At 39.5% G+C, this 17,449-nt stretch overlaps 1 protein-coding gene across 2 annotated transcripts in view; it reads right to left on the bottom strand.

Moving 5' to 3' along the window:
• Positions 1-3,597: 3,597 nt before the first annotated feature.
• The window catches only part of B3GLCT (beta 3-glucosyltransferase), a gene marked incomplete at both ends in the record, with an annotated part of 136,215 nt that continues 122,363 nt past the window's right edge, over positions 3,598-17,449 (bottom strand). For both annotated transcript variants that reach the window (XM_080719912.1, XM_080719913.1), the window contains 2 exons: positions 3,598-3,765; positions 8,843-8,987. In XM_080719912.1, coding sequence (XP_080576038.1) covers positions 3,598-3,765; positions 8,843-8,987 — 313 coding nt within the window. The remainder of the gene's footprint in view (positions 3,766-8,842; positions 8,988-17,449) is intronic.

Genomic DNA, 17,449 nt, shown 5'->3' with positions numbered 1-17,449 from the left:
GCACAGCCCTTCCCAGCCACTGTTGGTCTTGTGGCCCCTGCTCCCTGGAGCACCCCTCCCAGTTACTCCACAGGGCTCCACCCTCCCTTGAGGTCTCTGCTTGAATGACCTTTGAGGGATGCCCTCCCAGAATACCCTCTTTTGGCAGGCAAACATGCATTCCCTCCTTTTCAGATTTTTCTCTATAGCATTCATCACTCTCTAACATGCTATATACTTTGTTTTGTTTATTGACTCTCAATTTCTGCTTGAATATAAGATCTGTAAGGGTAGGGACTTTGCTTTGCCTGCTGCTGAGTATTCTCTGTGCTTAGATCACTGCCCAGCATTCCTGATTCCTTTAGTCATCCCAAGACAGGACCTCTCTGAACACTCCCTCCAAAGTAGTTCCCAAGCACTGCACACATCTTACAATACTCTGTTCCGAGTTCCTTTACAGCATAATTGTTATCAGAAACCCACTTGTTCATTACTGTCTCTTCTCCCTCTCTGCTCTTAGAATACGAGTGCCTTTAAAAAGGAAATAAAAGCTAAATTAGCACCAGAAACAAACTCTTCACTTTATAGATAGGACTCGTAACTGCACACATTTTGCAAGTGACATGTTCAGAGAAGGCGAGGCCTGGGAATGTAAAGTAATAACCTGTACTATGTGTGAAGCATTCAAAGACTGCAGGGATGGAGTTATGAGTATGACAGCTAGGGGAAGTCCTTGAATATCTGCCATGCACATAGTGTCTTAAACAGTTGCTGGATGAATCAACTGAGTGATTTTAGTCCACAGAAATTATATTTCTGATCATGAATGGAAGACAGCAGAAACATTCTTACAAATTTCTATGCTACTGTTCATTTTTAAGGGAATATACACACATAAGCAATTACAAAGTATATGGATGTGGACATGCTAAAGGTTTTCAATAAACTGGGAAGGTCAGAGAGGGCTGATACTTATGTGCCCAGGCACAGCATCACTCACAGCCTCGCATGACATTGTTCTATGTTCTCAAGCATTCCTGAAAGATTATTTTTGCTTCTGGATTTCTGGTTTAGCTGTAAGATATAAAAATTCTTATTTTGGCTATATCATCAGAAATAGCTTAAAAGTAAAAATGACCTTCCAGTTATTCCATATATAAGTCCTTGAGGTTTATTTGCTTAGGATAAAAATAGGCAGTTAAAAAAGTCCCCATTTTAAAGGCAAAAGAAATGTGAAGAGGGCAGTATCTGTCCTGGAAAGCTCAGACTCAAAACTGAGCTCTCAATATGAACTATACAAGGATCACTTGGTTATATAATAAAGCAAAGTAGCTTTAGAGTCTGTATTTTCTACTTCTGTTGGTTTTCTCTAAAAACCAGCAAATATTTATCAACAAGGTGTGGTGGCACACACCTGTAATCCCAGTAATTAGGAGGCTGAGACAGGAGAATCACAGGTTTGAGCCCAACCTCCACTGCTTAGTGAAACCCTATTTCAAAATAAAATGGGGCAGGGGTATAGCTTGGAGGTAGAATGGCCTCGAGTTCAATTCCCTGTACCAACAGATAGATAGATAGATAGATAGATAGATAGATAGATAGATAGATAGATAGATAGATAGATGGATAGATAGATAAATAGATAGAGGTGTCAACTTTTTCCCCTGGCTTCATTAATTCCTTTTCCCCATGCCCTTTCTTACCATCATTCTAGTCTGAACTAACAAATACAACATTTGGGAAACCAGAACTTAGGCAAAGATGTTTTATTTGTGGTTAGGCTCACATAGTTCCAAAAAAAGTAAACATAATTAACAAACACCTAAAAGTACCAGAGGAGGTTCTCCAGTATCAGTAGAAGGCACTGATCATAACAGAAGAAAGCTTGACACGGATTTTCACAGAAAAGATATGCTGGATTCACCCGTCGTCGAATGAAAGTTCCCTGGGTGGAGACAAGTAGTATGTGTGGGGAGGTTGAGAGGGGACGAGCTGGCGACTTTCCTCCACTGGCATAGGCAGCCAGGGCCCTCCAGCGGCACTACTGCAGAGGACATGGAGGAGAGGGCTGTGGCAGCAGTGACGGTTCCACCATAAAGACAACGGTGCTGAGGCATCAAATAGCTCAGTCAGTCTAGAAATCCTCATAGTGCCCCTCATCCAGCTGACTGTCCCTGACCCATTCCTGGGATGAGTCACAAAGTTCATTTGCACAAAACTGAGGCAGATACCAGGACTGCAACACACTAGTTCTGGTACTTGCTAATCTAGAAAAATGGCAAATACTATTGCATCATTATGGAATGAGTCATATCTAAGCTACATGAAAAATATATTTTAATGCATACATACACATGGGTACTTTTGGTGGTATGGCTTTAAAACCCTGTGCTTGGATATAAAAAGCATTATAGACAAAGTAAATGAATAGTAGTTATCTAAAAAGTAAAGAAGATGTTCTACTCTACTAAAATTAGGTGAACATATATTAAAATCAAATCTTATGCAAATACTTTTACAAAATGGAATTATATAATTAAAACATGAAAACATTCAGTACTTTTTATACATTAATACTGACTGTGTTAAATTACTATATAGATATGATTTGAAAATCAAGACTGCTTCAAAATGTAATATTCAAATTTTATTCTTTAAGAACTCAGAGAAATTGCCAAATCACCATGCTGTCCTTCTAGGAGGACATATTGGTGTAGTGGTTGGGGTCAGGAGTGTTTATTTTGAGCCAGAAGAGAATCATTAAGTAACATTTAAAGAAAAACAAGAGTAAACTATCAGGCCCAGACATAACTGACTTCCTGAGACTCGTGTGAAGCTTGCTGACTTGAATGAAACACAACACTGTTTTTAACATCTGGGGATGCTTTTCTGGCAGCATCCAGTACATCTGTGACAAGTGGCCGTAAAGATGGGCCTTCGGGGGAGACAGCACACAAGTGAACTTCTAAAGAAACAGGAAGCGCTGGCAGAAGACCTCACATTCTCTTTTTATGAGGCACAAACAGCAAAGGAATAGATAAAACATAACAATCTGACTATACAGACCACACGGGATTTTCATATTTAGACTTTCATGACGTTTTATGACTGATCTTTAATACAACATCCTTCCTACTGCGTTCCTAGGAACTAATTTTCATCATCCATAATATGGTTTAAAAGTTCATACCATTGGCAATACCCATGTCAAAGGACATTCACTCTTCTTTTATACAGAATGATAATCACGTCTCTTCAATCTCATGCCCAACTGAAACTTGTTATAATGAAGAGAAAAAACAGGAAAGGGACTTCTGGTACCATTTCTTTTCCTGTGACAGTAATAAAGCTGCCATATCACAGCTTGAAAAATGCACAGTAATCACTGTGTTACAATAACTATGTTAAGTCAAAAACAAGTAATTTTTCCCAGAAAGAAAAAATTGGTTTCTTTTATAACTCCTTTTCTTCCTCCATCAAAAAATACCATATACATTATTTCCAACTAAAGTCAGGAAATGTCCAATGCCACGTGGCACATGCAAACAGTACAAGCACAGCTCAGTGGGGTGATGCCATCTGTTTCCTGCTCAAACTGTGCTCACCAGCCACCATGTTTCATAACTCTTCTCTGAAGCTTTGCCGTGTCTCCTGCGAGGCTTTGTCTTCCTCACTGGGTGCCAACCACGTGAAATACACCTTTACTGGATCGATGTTCCAGTGTTTGTGGAATGATATAGGAACTTGATGAGAAAGGTACTCCTTAGGGTAATCTACTGGCCGAGCCTGCATGGAGAACAGAAAATTAGGCTCTCTTGTCAATCAAAGACAATTCTTTCAAAATAAGATCTGAATTTATAAAGCAACTGCTTTGCTTCAGTATTTGATACTGGTTATGGGAATCAAAAAGAAAAAAGGAAAATCTTTTCTACTATCTTCCTTCTAACTCCAGGCTCCTTGCTTTTGTGCCTTCAATTACTTTAGAATCCCCAGTGCTTTGCTTTTTGCTTGCATGTTACAGTCTTGCCTCTGGGAGGTTTCTCAAGCATGGTAATAAATACAAAAAGTTTTGCTTGGTAAGTCATTTAATCTTATGACTTCTGAAAAAAGGCAGAAAAAGTATTCCCCAGGTCCCTCTCAAGAAACCCTGCCATACACAGGTTAGTTGTGAGGCTGAGTAAGGAGTTCTCAGGGTCTCCAGCCTAACAATTTCTCTACCATAACCAGGTGATGTATTTCAAAAAAGGAAATACGGCACTCATCAAGAGAAAGGCTATTTAATTCTGGTTTAGAAATGTGAAGGAAAATTGTGAGTAACCAAAAACAGTTTGCAAGAGGACCTAAAAATGTTTGTATTATCGTCATTTCAAAATTCTCTAGAACTTAGAAAACAAATGTAAGCAGAATTAGATATATCCTGGAATGGTAAGACTGAAAATATAACCTACAGTGGCAGAAACAAACTGAAACCAGATACAATTCTGTTTGCTCTAAGCAAGCAAACTTTTATCTTCTCTCAATGTTCCTTATTTGTTTATAAATTTATATGGCTCATTTGTTCTATATAGTAATTCTTTGGGTTATCGATATTAGATACAATAAACTTTAAAAGCAAGTCTTTTCTAGGCCAGTATTTCATTGCAATTTGCTTACATTTTTTCATATGAATACTTATATAAACTTAAATGGTATGTAGAATACCTTTGCTAAATTGTATCTCATTTAATCCTCCAACCATGTGAGATGGGAAGAATACTACTGGGAAAAGGACACTGGAGTTCACAGCAGTAATGTGTCTAGCAGATGTGGTACCTGCCTCCCATCCAAGGTTCCACTGGACACATGCTTTCTGTCCCTGGGCCACTGTACCATCCACACCCCAACAATGCCTTAACCACCCTGGCCTCATTGGTACAAATACACTGCTCAGATGAGTAATCAAACAGTATCTGTAAGGAAAGGTTCAAAATAATGCAGGGGAAGAACTCTTGCAATTGTTATTACATTCCCTTTTTTTAAAAAAGGCACTACATTGCCTTTAAAAATGTAAATCTAAATGTTTGTGGAGTTAAAAATCTAAGAAAAGAATTTTAAGAGGAAAGACTATGGAACCGATAAAAAAAAAACATGCTGGAATATATAGTCTAATTGAATTGGGAAAGTTTGAATATTAGTTGAAGGAATTCATATGTCATATGATGTTTATTTTGTAAAGCCCTTTGAGAGTTTTCTGGCAGGAAAGAAAACTAAGAAGACATACACTCTCAATTCAGTTCTCGGATGAGTCCCAGATGAGAGAGGGAAAAGCTATGGAAACAAATCCTTGCTTGTTTTTCACATGGGAAAATGAACTGCTGGAGATACTTATGCATCTAACAGGAGAGACATCACTAAATTTTTCTTCTATGTTACTGGGATTAACTGCATCTCAGTGAACCCATGTATCATGTGGAGAGCTGGCCTATTAAGTGTTAGAATGTGCCAGTCATTTTCAATATATGAGATCATGGAAAAGAATAAGACAAAACTAGAAAAATGGAAGTCTATGCATCCTCTAATAATCACACCTCTGTGCCTATAGTGCTGAAAGGAAATCCCAAACAGGCTGGGACAGTGGTGGGAAAAGACTTAATGTGGAACATAGAAAAGAGAACGCTTTAACAGTATGAGAACATAAACCAGACAAAACTTAACCTTCTCACGTCTCTTTAGAGTATACTGAAAGAACAACAGAGATTAAAATTGTACTTCTTAGACATACACTTCTTTTTATAACTGTATTGAGGAGTGATTTACATACTATATAGCTCACCCACAGTAGAGATAGGCCCCACTCTGAGTTTTTCTAATTACTGCATTTTCCCTGAGTATGTCTCTTTGTGTATCTCAGAATTATTTGGTGGAAGGAAGCTAGTAATTTTATATTATGTATTATATCAATTGATCTGACCTGTTTTTATTACTCACAAATCTGGTCTACTTTTATTACTTTTTTTATTTGCCTGGACTTACACTATGGAATCTTTCTCCCTGTGATATATAGCTGCTGATTAGTTTTAGTTTTTTTTTTTTTTAATTTAGTTTTTTACTTGGCCTGAATCAAGTCATTTCTATACCTGAATAGCTTAGTAGTGAGGCTAACATAGGTGTGGCTTCACCTCTGTGTGGGCTGGAAAGCACATCCAAATTTTCAGCTGGTTTTCAAACATGCCTTGACTTTTGCTTTCTGCGAACACACTCCACTCTCCCCAGTGCAGTTTTCTGGTGGGCCAGTGAAGTGTGGCGAGCTTATCTAGCCATGCTACAACTCTCTCATTTTGAGGATATTAGGTTTTACATTTCTGGCTACTACACCTTCACCCTAAGTCAGACTGTATCCTAAAACCACTAAAGATGCAGGTAATCCTTATTTATTTCCTATCAATATTGACAATTTAAGCTGACCTATCTATAGGTGTCCATCTCCCCTTCCCAAATAAAGTCTCCCCTCTGGTGGTAAAGCTGCTGTCCACTCCAGCCACTGCTAACCTGCTGTTCTCCCTGAGCTGATGGGGTAGCGAGGGGTTAAGGATGGCTGTGGCGTCAGGCAAGGAGGCTTCAGACTCCATTACTCTTACCTGAAAGTGAAGCAGTTTCTCAGAAATGAATGTTCTTCAGTTTACTGTGAGCCTTCATTTGGTTTCCAGAGTACTCAAATGGTTATTTTTGATAGTTTTGTACAGTTTGATACTTATCTTTTATGCAGAGAATTCACTGGCCTTTGCATACCACCAAACCCATTAGTGGCATATAATTTTGGAAGAACATAAACCCATATTCAGACACTTTTCTTTTAAAATTAGAAAACAGATACTTTGCTTTTATAAAGCTTTGTATATACTAGACCTTCCTTGGCATCCCCTTCTGAATGTGTGACTTCACGGAGGGCACAGGGCCTACGTTACACTGCCACTGAGACTGTTTTCAAATGTCTTTCTATCTCTGGCTCATCAGGAATCTTAGCTTTTATTCCTTTACCTCTTATTTCTTTGTTAATATGAACAAATACTATGCCTGGATCCATGTTAAACATTATAAATGAAAAGCCCCGTCCAAATTACAAAAGAGGCTGAAGAATTGGAAGACACAGCACTATCTTTTGGGGAGGATAGCCTTCAAACATATTTTATGAGCTTGGAAAAGCTTAAATTTTATTATGTGAGTTAGAGAAATAATGAGTGTTAAAGTGTGGGAAACAACAAGCAGGGTTTTTTAAATTTATTTGAATTACCTTCAAAAGACTTTTGCTTAAGGCTTAGATTCTTTTGCTTCTCTGCTTTCTCCTTATCATTTTATTTAATAATGTGCTCTCCTCTAAGAGAGAAGGGCCACTATAAAAATCTAAGACCTCTCACGCTAACCTTGATAAATTACTTCCCTATACAGTGACAGTTTTAATTAACCTTTCTTTGCTAAGTGTGAAACTTCATGAGACAGAACAGGAGAGGAAGCAACAGAGGAACTTGCTTTTCTAAGTCATCAGACAACACACAAGTTTAAAATGAGTGCAACCTCTCAAGGTCTTAACAAATGGACAAGTGCTTTCAGGTCAGGGCATTAGGTCAGTGGTTTCTCATAAAGGTCTGTTTCTATCCTCCCTTCCTAACTCTAGGACACAGACACGGACTCTGCTTTCCTGACAAAGTGAACCCTTTCTCTGCCTTGTTCAAGTTGTTTTCTTTAGGGCTATATCTATCGTGTTCATTTTCTATAGTGCTATGATAGCCTTTGCCACTGGTTACCAAATAAAGTATGAAGACTATTATTCAACATAAGGGAGGCCACTTAAGATATGCATGCATTTATATTAAAATTACAAAAAAATGCATTTCTTGAAGAAGTACATTAGATGGGTGTGTATCATATTTTTAGTTTATGTCTAGCTTCTATTATTCTCAGAATAGAAGGATGTTCACTGACTTGATTCAAAAAATAATGCAGTGTGGCCGGGCGTGGTGGCGCACGCTTGTAATCCCCGTGCTTGGGAGGCAGAGACAGGAGAATCGTGCAGGTTCGAAGCCAGCCGCGTGCACTGGCTTAGGAGACCCTGTTTCCAAATAAAAATGTAAAAAATAGGTCTGGGAGTGTAGTCCGGAGGTAGAAGGGCTTCCAGGAACCCCAGTACCACATAATAATAATAATAATAATAATAATAATAATAATAATAATAATAATAATTCAGTGCTACAAGTAATTCAAAGGACTTTTCTGCCAAACCCCAAATGCACAGGATGAACCTGTGACCATTAATCATCTCTGGTAAACATCATTTCTTCTCTTCTCCTCTATAACCTGTAAAATATATAAGATACCATATAGACATTCAATGATTTTACTCACTCAGTTTAACAGTTACCAAACAGAAAGAGAGCTAAATACTGTCAGACATACAGTGTAAAAACAGAATGGTGTAGAATTATATGCACTTGATGGTCAGTAAGGCAACATTAGGTCAGTCATATCTATTTCTAGGTAGCATCCAATAACTTTTAAATGTCATCAGTTTTTAAAGTGAGAGACAGACAGACAGACAGACACACACACACACACACACACACACACACACACACACACACACACACACGGGGAAGACCTATAGACCTATATGCAAGAACACTGGTCCAATACCATTTGGTTTTGTAGAAATATTTGCCTTCCATCTTCATGATGGACACCAAGGATAGAAGGCCTGTTAGGAATGTCCCCTGGAGCCTGTTGACATATATCTTAAGATTATTTCCAAAATATGAGAAGGAAAGAAAATCCTGAAGTTGATAAGGAAACTCTGCCTTCCCTCCAAGTAGGAGTAAAACCATTTTCTCACCTGATGGAAGAGGGGACTGTGCGTCACAGGGACACCCAACCCACTGAAGCACATGCCCAGGACCATGTCGTCAGGCGCGTCATTGCTGTAGCATCGGCACTTGCTGGTGAGAAGTCTCCTGATGGCTTCTCTGCTGAAGACCATGCTAGTGGGAGCCAGAGAAGACAGAGAACAGGCTTAGAGCCACATAGCCCATGGATCTCAACAGAGAACTATGCTTCAGAGGCCTCACCACTGAGAAAGGTAAAAGACACCCTAGTACTTACTCTGAAGAAAATGTTTTTTATTATGAAAGCAAAATCAGTTTTGAGAGATATTTTTCTACCTAACAGGTAATTTTATATGTATCTCCTACAAACTAATACTCTGCAATGTTCTTCTAACATGACATTTTGAAAACTAGAACTAGAACTAGACATTTTAGAACTAGTTTCAAAATCCTCAATAAGATCAATAACAAAGTCTGCCAACATGTTCCATCAGATAGATAAACTCAGAAATACTATGTGTCTTACTCATGGATGTCATGACTGACAAGGAGATAAAATGTAACTGGAAAAAATATATCCATTGTACAAGTGATTCTAGTCTACAGAAGCTTTCTCAAGGTGACTGAGGGAGACAGACAGAATGTGGAACTTTCTGGTGGAACTCAAGCCATTCTAGTCTTCCTGTGTTCTCTGTGCTGCAGGAGGCTGGACAGACACTCTGAAACAACCTTTTACATCCTACCTTGCCAGCTGAGTCTTGGTTTCATTTGGCAACAATGGGGCCAATACCAGGGAAGACCATCTGCTTTGGGCCCTGGTGTTCTCTGCAAAGTCCCCAGGCCTGGCCCCTGTGCAGGGTTATGCCTCAGTGGTATCTGCAACTATAGCAAGCTACAGTACTTTCTGCTCCTCCAGCCTTAGGAGCAGTAGCAGCCTTCTATAGTCACCGATAACTAGCTAAAAAGACCTGCTTTTTCATTTCTCTGGACCTTTCTAACACGTGGGTACCAAGTTCCACAATAAATTTTCTTTCTTTTCTTTCTTTCTCTCTTTCTTTCTTTCCTTTCCTTTCCTTTCTTTCTTCATGGTACTGGAAATAGAACCCAGGAGCCTTCTACCTCTGGGCTACACCCCTAGAACTATTTTACTTTATTTTATTTTATTTTATTTTATTTGCAGTACTGAGGATGGCCCAGGGGCATTCTACCTCTGAGCTACACTACCAGTCCTATTTTTTATTCTTTTTATTTTTTTGAAACAGGGTCTCACTGAGTTGCAAAGGGCCTCACTAAGTATCTGAGGCTACCCATGAACTATGATCCTCCTGTCTCAGCCTCTCAAATGCTGCAATTACAAGTGTGCGCCACCACACCCAGCTCTTATTTATTTATTTATTTATTTATTTATTTATTTATTTATTTATGGTATTGGGGGTGGAACCCAGAGGCTTTTTCTACCTCCAGGCTATACTCCCAGACCTATTTTATACTTTATTTGGAAACAGGGTCTCACTAAGTTGCTGAGAGCCTCACTAATTAGCTTAGGCTGGCTTCGAGCCTATGTGATCCTCCTGTCTCAGCTCCCAAGCACTGGGATTACAAGCGTGCGCCACCACGCCGTCTTTTAATTTTTTTTTTAAATCAAGTCTTACTAAGTTACTGAGAACATCACTAAGTTGCTGAAGCTGTATTCAAACCTGCAATCCTCCTGTCTCAGCTCCTCAAGTACTGAGATTACAAGCATGTGGCACCATGCCTGGCTCTCTTTTTAAAATACAGATTGACTTGGCCGGCGTGGTGGCGCACGCTTGTAATCCCCACACTTGGAAGGGGAAGACAGGAGGATCGCGCAGTTTTGTAGCCAGCCGTGCTGGTTTAAGAAACCCTGTCTCAAAAATATAAAAGGTCTGGGAGTGTAGCCCGGAGGTAGAAGGGCTTCCAGGAACCCCAGTACCACCAAAAAAAACAAAAAGAAAAAGAAAATACAGATTGACTTCCAGCTTCCCTTCTAGTCCTATGACGGTAATAAATTTTTTCAAATCATGAACAACCCACAAGCTATCAGGGCTAAAGGGACTAATACAGTGCAAAAGTTCATTCTCAGTCATCAAAGACTTTCTTAAAGGCAAAACTATCTAAAATTCAAGCTCATATTCTCAGATCCAATCATAAAACCTTGCACATGTGAAATAGTCACTCAATAAAAGCTCAATGGACCAAACAAGAAGGAAGCTGCCTTTGAAAAGATCTTGGTGAGGGAGAAAGTGACCAATGAGATAGTCTGATGGAAAAAGGAAAAGGAAAAAGAGCTTGAGTACAACCCTCAATTCAAAACTCGTAATGCCACACCCAACAGGGCTCAGTGGAGAGCAGTTTAACACCTGAGACCAGGCCCTGAGAAGGCACCAATGCAGTGTACTCAGTCTTTGTCCTTGCTAAGAAACCAGAGAACACAGTGATGGGAATAAGCAGGAGGATAAAGATGTTTCTTACTTAAGATACAGAAGCCACTAGGCATGATGGCGCATGCTTATAATCCCAGCATTCGGGAGGCTAGGACAGGAGGATTGTGGTTCACGGACAGCCTCAGCTACTTAGTGAAGCCCTCTGCAACTCAGTGAGACCCCATTCTAAAGTAAAGGATTAAAAAAAATAGGTCTGGGGGTGTAGCTCAGACGTAGAATGCCCCTGAGTTCCATCCCCAGTACAACAACAACAACAACAACAACAACAACAACAACAAAAGATACAAAAGCCAGGTATGGTGGCACACACCTGTAAACCCAGTACTTGGGAAGCTGAGAGAGGAGCTTCACAGGTTTGAGGTTAGCATCAGCAACTCAGTGAGACCTTTGGTAACTTAGTGAGATCCTGTTTCAAAATTTAAAAAAAAATAAAGGGCTAGAAGTATAGAGCTTAGGGGTAGAACACCCCTGAATTTAATCCCCAGTACCAAAAAAAAAAGAGAAAAAAAAGATAATACAAAGAAATGCAACTGTACAGATGTACAGAAAGAAGAAAAACAGAAAGGGAAAATTGCAAGTTTGAAAACCCACCATAAATTGTCCTTCTCTTGGAAAGTCAGCTGTCTACCAGTGAAACCTCCCTGGGCCGAGTCACAACCCCGCACTGGCCTCCACAAACAGCCCCGGCATGCCAGCAGTGCAGAGCAAGGCAACTCCTTCTCTCATGTGCCAGCTGCTACTAAAGTGAGAAAGAAGCAGGCAGCCTTCAATTTTGGTCTGCTTGCTGAAAAACTAGCTTCACAGGAAGAGAATGTAACTGAAATCTTTATGAGTAATTACTTTATACTTTTGCTTACTCACACAGAACAGTTTCACATTAATTATTCACATAAACTAAGCATACATGGGCCTTTAATAACATTTGGGCCAGGCATGGTGGTGCACACTTGTAATCCCAGCATTCAGGAGGCAGAGACCGGAGGATCACGGTTTGTGGACAGCCTCAGCTACTTAGAGAGGCCCTTAGCAACTCAGTGAGACCCTGTTTCAAAAAATATAAAGGCTAAAAATAGGACCAGGGATGTAGTTCGGAGGTAGAATCTTCCTGGGTTCCATCCCCAGGAAGAAAAATAAAAAATAAAAATAGAAAGAAAAAGAACATTTGGTTATTAGTACACTCATGTGTTTTTTCTAAATAAAGTTGCCTCCCAGAATGGAAAATGACCAATCATATTGTGATAGAAAAGAACACGTGTCTTCTCTATCCACTAATTCTTAAATATTAAAAAGATGTTGAAAGGCTATAACATTAATAATTTCATTGCCTTTACTATTTAATAGGAAGAACTGAAATGGGAAGTCAGCCTTGCCCGAGATAATGTCTATAGATACAGGAGAACATATTCAGAAAATAATGTACATCAGAAACAGGCCTGCCCTTCCCAGTCTCTAGCAGATGGATGGGTCATGGCTGTGTCTGTGGGCAACACTAACAGAGGCTTCTTCCAAGAGCACTGTCTCCCATCCTGTGCAGTCATTCACCCCAAGAGGCTAATGAAACCCCAAGCACAGCTTTCTACTCAAACTCATGCAGATGAATAAACATGCTCCAAAAAGAAAATGTCCTTCCAACTCATTTTCTCCAGATACCCAAGCAACAAAGTAAAAAACAGACACTCATATTCAAACAGTGCAAAGGTCTCACTTTCAAAAAACATGGAACACCTGCACATAAATCACTCATCTCTACACTTTTGACTTAGCTCTGCCAAGTGGAGCTTCAGAAGGAGGATTCAAAGCTGTAGTTTTCAGGAACTTTTATGACTGCAACCCATTCAGAAAACTAGAAAACACTCCACATTGCAGTGTGTGTGTGTGTGTGTGTGTGTGTGTGTGTGTGTGTGTGTGTGTTTTGTTTCTGTACACAGGTACATGTGTGAATAAAATGGAAACAAACCTTTTGTAAAACAATACTTACCCTAATGACATTTGACATACTTTGATACTTTCTATTGTATTCTAGTCTACCCTGTATTTCATTATTTTAAAATGCTAGCGCCAGGCGTGGTGGCACACTCTTGTAATCCCTGCGCTTGGGAGGCAGAAACAGGAGGATCGCGCAGGTTCGAAGCCAGCTGCGTGCGCTGGCTTAGGAGACCCTGTTTCCAAATAAAAATGTAAAAAATAGGTCTGGGAGTGTAGCCCGGAGGTAGGAGGGCTTCCAGGAACCCCAGTACCACCCAAAAACCAAAGAAACAAACAAATAAAATGCTAGCTATGGTCTATGAATGGGCTTTACAAGCCACCAATCCTGACTTCCTTTAAAAAAAAAAACACTAGTTCTCCAGCTAGATCACTAGAAAATCTCACTGTAATACTGGAAAAACTATTCCATATTATAGGGCTGTAATTTTTTTTATTTTTTGGTGATGGTACTAGAGATTGAATACAGGGAATTCTACCTCTGAGCTACACCCTCAGTCCTATCTTACTTTTATTTTGAAATAGGATCTCACTAAGTTGCAGAGGGCTTCCCTAAGTTACTGAAGCTGGCCACGAACCTACAATCCTCCTATCTCAACCTCCCAAGTACTGTGATTACAGGCATGAGCCACCACATCTGGCTTGTAACTTTTTTTAAGGTTGACAGAAGAGACAACCTCATGAAGAATGTTTCTGCATCTTTAGAAAGGAACTTTCAAAAAGAAACCATTATGTGGGTCATATCAGTCATGTAAATGCCCACTGTTCATGTATTTGTTTATTCAGTTATTCACTGTACCTTGAAAAAATGAGTCCCTACATTCCATAGTAGGGATTTAATAAGAAATAAACACAGGTGCTGCCTGCAAATAATTCATAATTTAAGTAGAAAATAGGAAAGTAAATGGGCAATTAAATGATAATGGTTTGCATAATATGCTATGAAAGTACATTAGAGACAGGCATTAAACCCAGATTTGAGGGGCTAGGATGCTCTGCAGATTTTCAGAAGTAAATAAATGATGGTTTATATTGAATCCATAATAAGGAGAAATTGGCCAGAACAAAATTTTTTTTAAAGCACTGCTTTGTAGATACCAGTAGATTCTATATTTGGGGGGAAAGAGGAGAAAAAGTGTTTCTAGGAAATTGCAACAAGTTTCACATGACTTACTTAGGCTGAGGGTGCAGACAGATGAGGCTGGAACGGTTAACAGCCTCTGCCAACACTGAGGAGCCTGTGGTCCTGGATGAGAAAATGGGCTTTGTTCTTGTTATGGTTATAGAATATCCCTTGAAGAGCTCATGTATTAATGATCAGAGCTGATGTAGTCATGAGCTGTAATCTCATCAGTGGATACATCCATTTTGATGGATTGACTAGGTGGTCAGTGGCTGGAGAAGGTGGGTCACTGGGGGTGGCCCCTGGGGGGACTTAGGGACTGTGCTTGGATCTCTGAATCCCCTTGCTTGCTTGCTTGTTTCTAAACTCTGTGATGTGAGAGCTGAATCCTTGCTCTCCCCTATTCTCTGCTTCTTGCTGCCATGCTCTGAATATACAGACCCTGCCTGACATGGACTGAACCCTGAAGTTGCCAAACACTGTGAGCAAATAAATCTTCTTTCCTCTAAGTTGTGTGGCCAGTTGTTTGAGATTACAGCAGTGACAATGTTGACTGAAACGGAAATTGGTACCAAAGAAGTGGTATTACTAATGGCATCAGATAGATCCAGGACACTGCTGAATAGTGCTCCTGCCCAAGTCAGCCCCCTCCCCCACCACTCAGCTAGACCAAATCGAATACCTGCAGTATGACTTGAGATCCTGCAGAAGGAACCCACTATGGTATTGATGTGGTTTCAGCATGCCCCTAAAAGGTTCATGTGCCAGGAGCTTGGTCTTCAGTGTGGCAGTGGTGAGAGATGGTGGGATCTATAAGAGGTGGAGCCTAATGGAAAGGGATTCGCTCATGGGGGTATTGCCCACAGAAGATATTAATCTAATTCTTAAAGAAACCTGGCTGGTTCCTACAAGAGTGGGTTATTAAGAAAAATGCAAAGCTGACCCTTCAATCTCTCCTGTTTCCTGTCTCAATATCTGATCTCTCCCTCTTGTACATACTCCTGCCCTCACGAAAGCTGAGCAGATGCCAGCACCAAGCTTTTGGACTTCCAAAACTGGGAGATAAACAACCTCATTGTTTTATAGGTTATTCAGCCTTAGACATTTTTAATAGAAACAGAAAAAATAGACTAAGACAGAATGTTCTAATCTAAGAGATTATAAAACCATCATAACTGTATATATGTATGTACTGTACTGGGGTTTGAACTCAGCAGCATTTTTACCTCTGAGCTATACCCTCAGTCATGTTTATTTTTATTTTGAAACAGCTCTCACTAACTTGATGAGAGTTTCACTACTTGCTGAGGCTGTCCTCAAACCTGCAATCCTCCTGTCTCAGCCACCCAAGTACTGGGATTACAGGAATGTAACACCACACCCAGCTTACCTTCAGAACTTTATAATCACTAGATATATAGTACTGACCAGTATATAGTGGACATTTAAAAATACCCTTTGAATGAATTTAAATGACTGTGGTTGATAACAAGTTAACATTCTTCCTAAACATCCCTATAATAAAGACTATAGTAATGATAAAAAGAATAACAGCTCAATTGATTTACCCATATAAATCAAATTAAAGTTTTTCTCCATAAGAGATTAGGTGGTTGCTTCATTTAAAAGGATTGATTTTTAACTGTTATTAAAACCTTATAAATCCTACACAAATATTGTTTACTTGCTAAGTCTAAGCTTCTACATGATTCTTTTCCTAAATGTGAATAACTTAAAAGTCTAATGGCTTATTTTTTAAATTAAAAGCTATAAGTGATTTTTAAAATTTTTACTGGTGCACTGTAGTCATACATCTTAATAGATTAAAAGATGGCAGAGGCATATACGCATGTATCACTCATTTAGCCCTTCCCCGCTTCCCACCCCATTCCGTCCCCCCTCCCTCCTTCTCAAGTTTGGCTTAGTGATTGACTTTGATGTGTTTATGAATGTATATCACATACATTAGGGAATTTCCCTCTTCCCTCTTTTATCTCTCAGTTATGTCACCTTATTTTCATTTAAAGAGACAATCAAAAGTAGTTGGCTGCCTGGAAGCTATCACTTTTACAGGGATACATCTACCAAGTACTTTGACATGTATTTTCATTTTTTTCAAGGGATAAAACATTCTTTATGGTGGGGTCTTTTCTACCATTTAAAGAGCAGTTGTGTGTCAATACAGACCTCAGCACCACAGACCCAACTCTGCCTTTGGTAAGGAATTTTAGTGTTCAAAATACAGTCAGCCTTCTCTCTCTGTGGGTTTCATGTTCATAGATTCAACTAACCACAGATCAAATTATTTTTAAATGAATGTACTGAGCATGTATACATGCATGTGGTAAGAAGGAGATATAAGGGAAGCACAAAAAAATATTAATACATATTCAGTGTCCTATAGACCTTTCCAAGCCTGTTACTACCCAGGCCATTCTCCCTCTCAATCCTGTTATTCCCAAATTTCTGGGAAATCCATACATCTTGGAGTTAGTGAAAATTCATTCACTTATGGTAATTACCTTGTGCACTGTTCATTATCCCACCAATAAATGGATTAAACAAAGAGAGATCTAACATTTTAAGATTTTAACATTTTAACCTGTAACACAGGGGTCTTTCCAACATTATCCATTAGTCTGATAATGGAGACCAGATCAACCTAAAAAGCCTTAGAATGACCAGAATACCCTAAACCATCTTGTGACTACCAGGCTGATGTCATCCCCAAACCTTCCCATATCCACCTTTCACCAAGTTTCCTTCAAAGGGCCAGGGACCCCAAAAGCACATCTCTCCCTCTAGAAATGGCCCACATTCGCCCTTGAACATGTATCTACTTTTCTGAATAGATCTCTGCCTGTGTTTGTGGCCAGTGTGTGCTGAAATTCTTTTCTGTCATTAGGCAAGGACCCCAACCTGAGTTGAGGTTCCCTCTCCAGAAACTCCTTGAACCTCTTGTGTTGACAAACTCTTTTTTTATTGTCATTCCTCAAACAATGATATAAAACCATTTATACTGCAATAGGTATTATAGGTAACGTGGA

The sequence above is a fragment of the Muscardinus avellanarius genome (assembly GCF_963383645.1).
Source record: "Muscardinus avellanarius genome assembly, chromosome: 2".
NCBI classification, from domain to species: Eukaryota; Metazoa; Chordata; class Mammalia; order Rodentia; family Gliridae; genus Muscardinus; species Muscardinus avellanarius.
The sequence above is the reverse complement of the archived record's forward strand: the minus strand, read 5'-3'. Positions and strand labels throughout refer to the sequence as shown.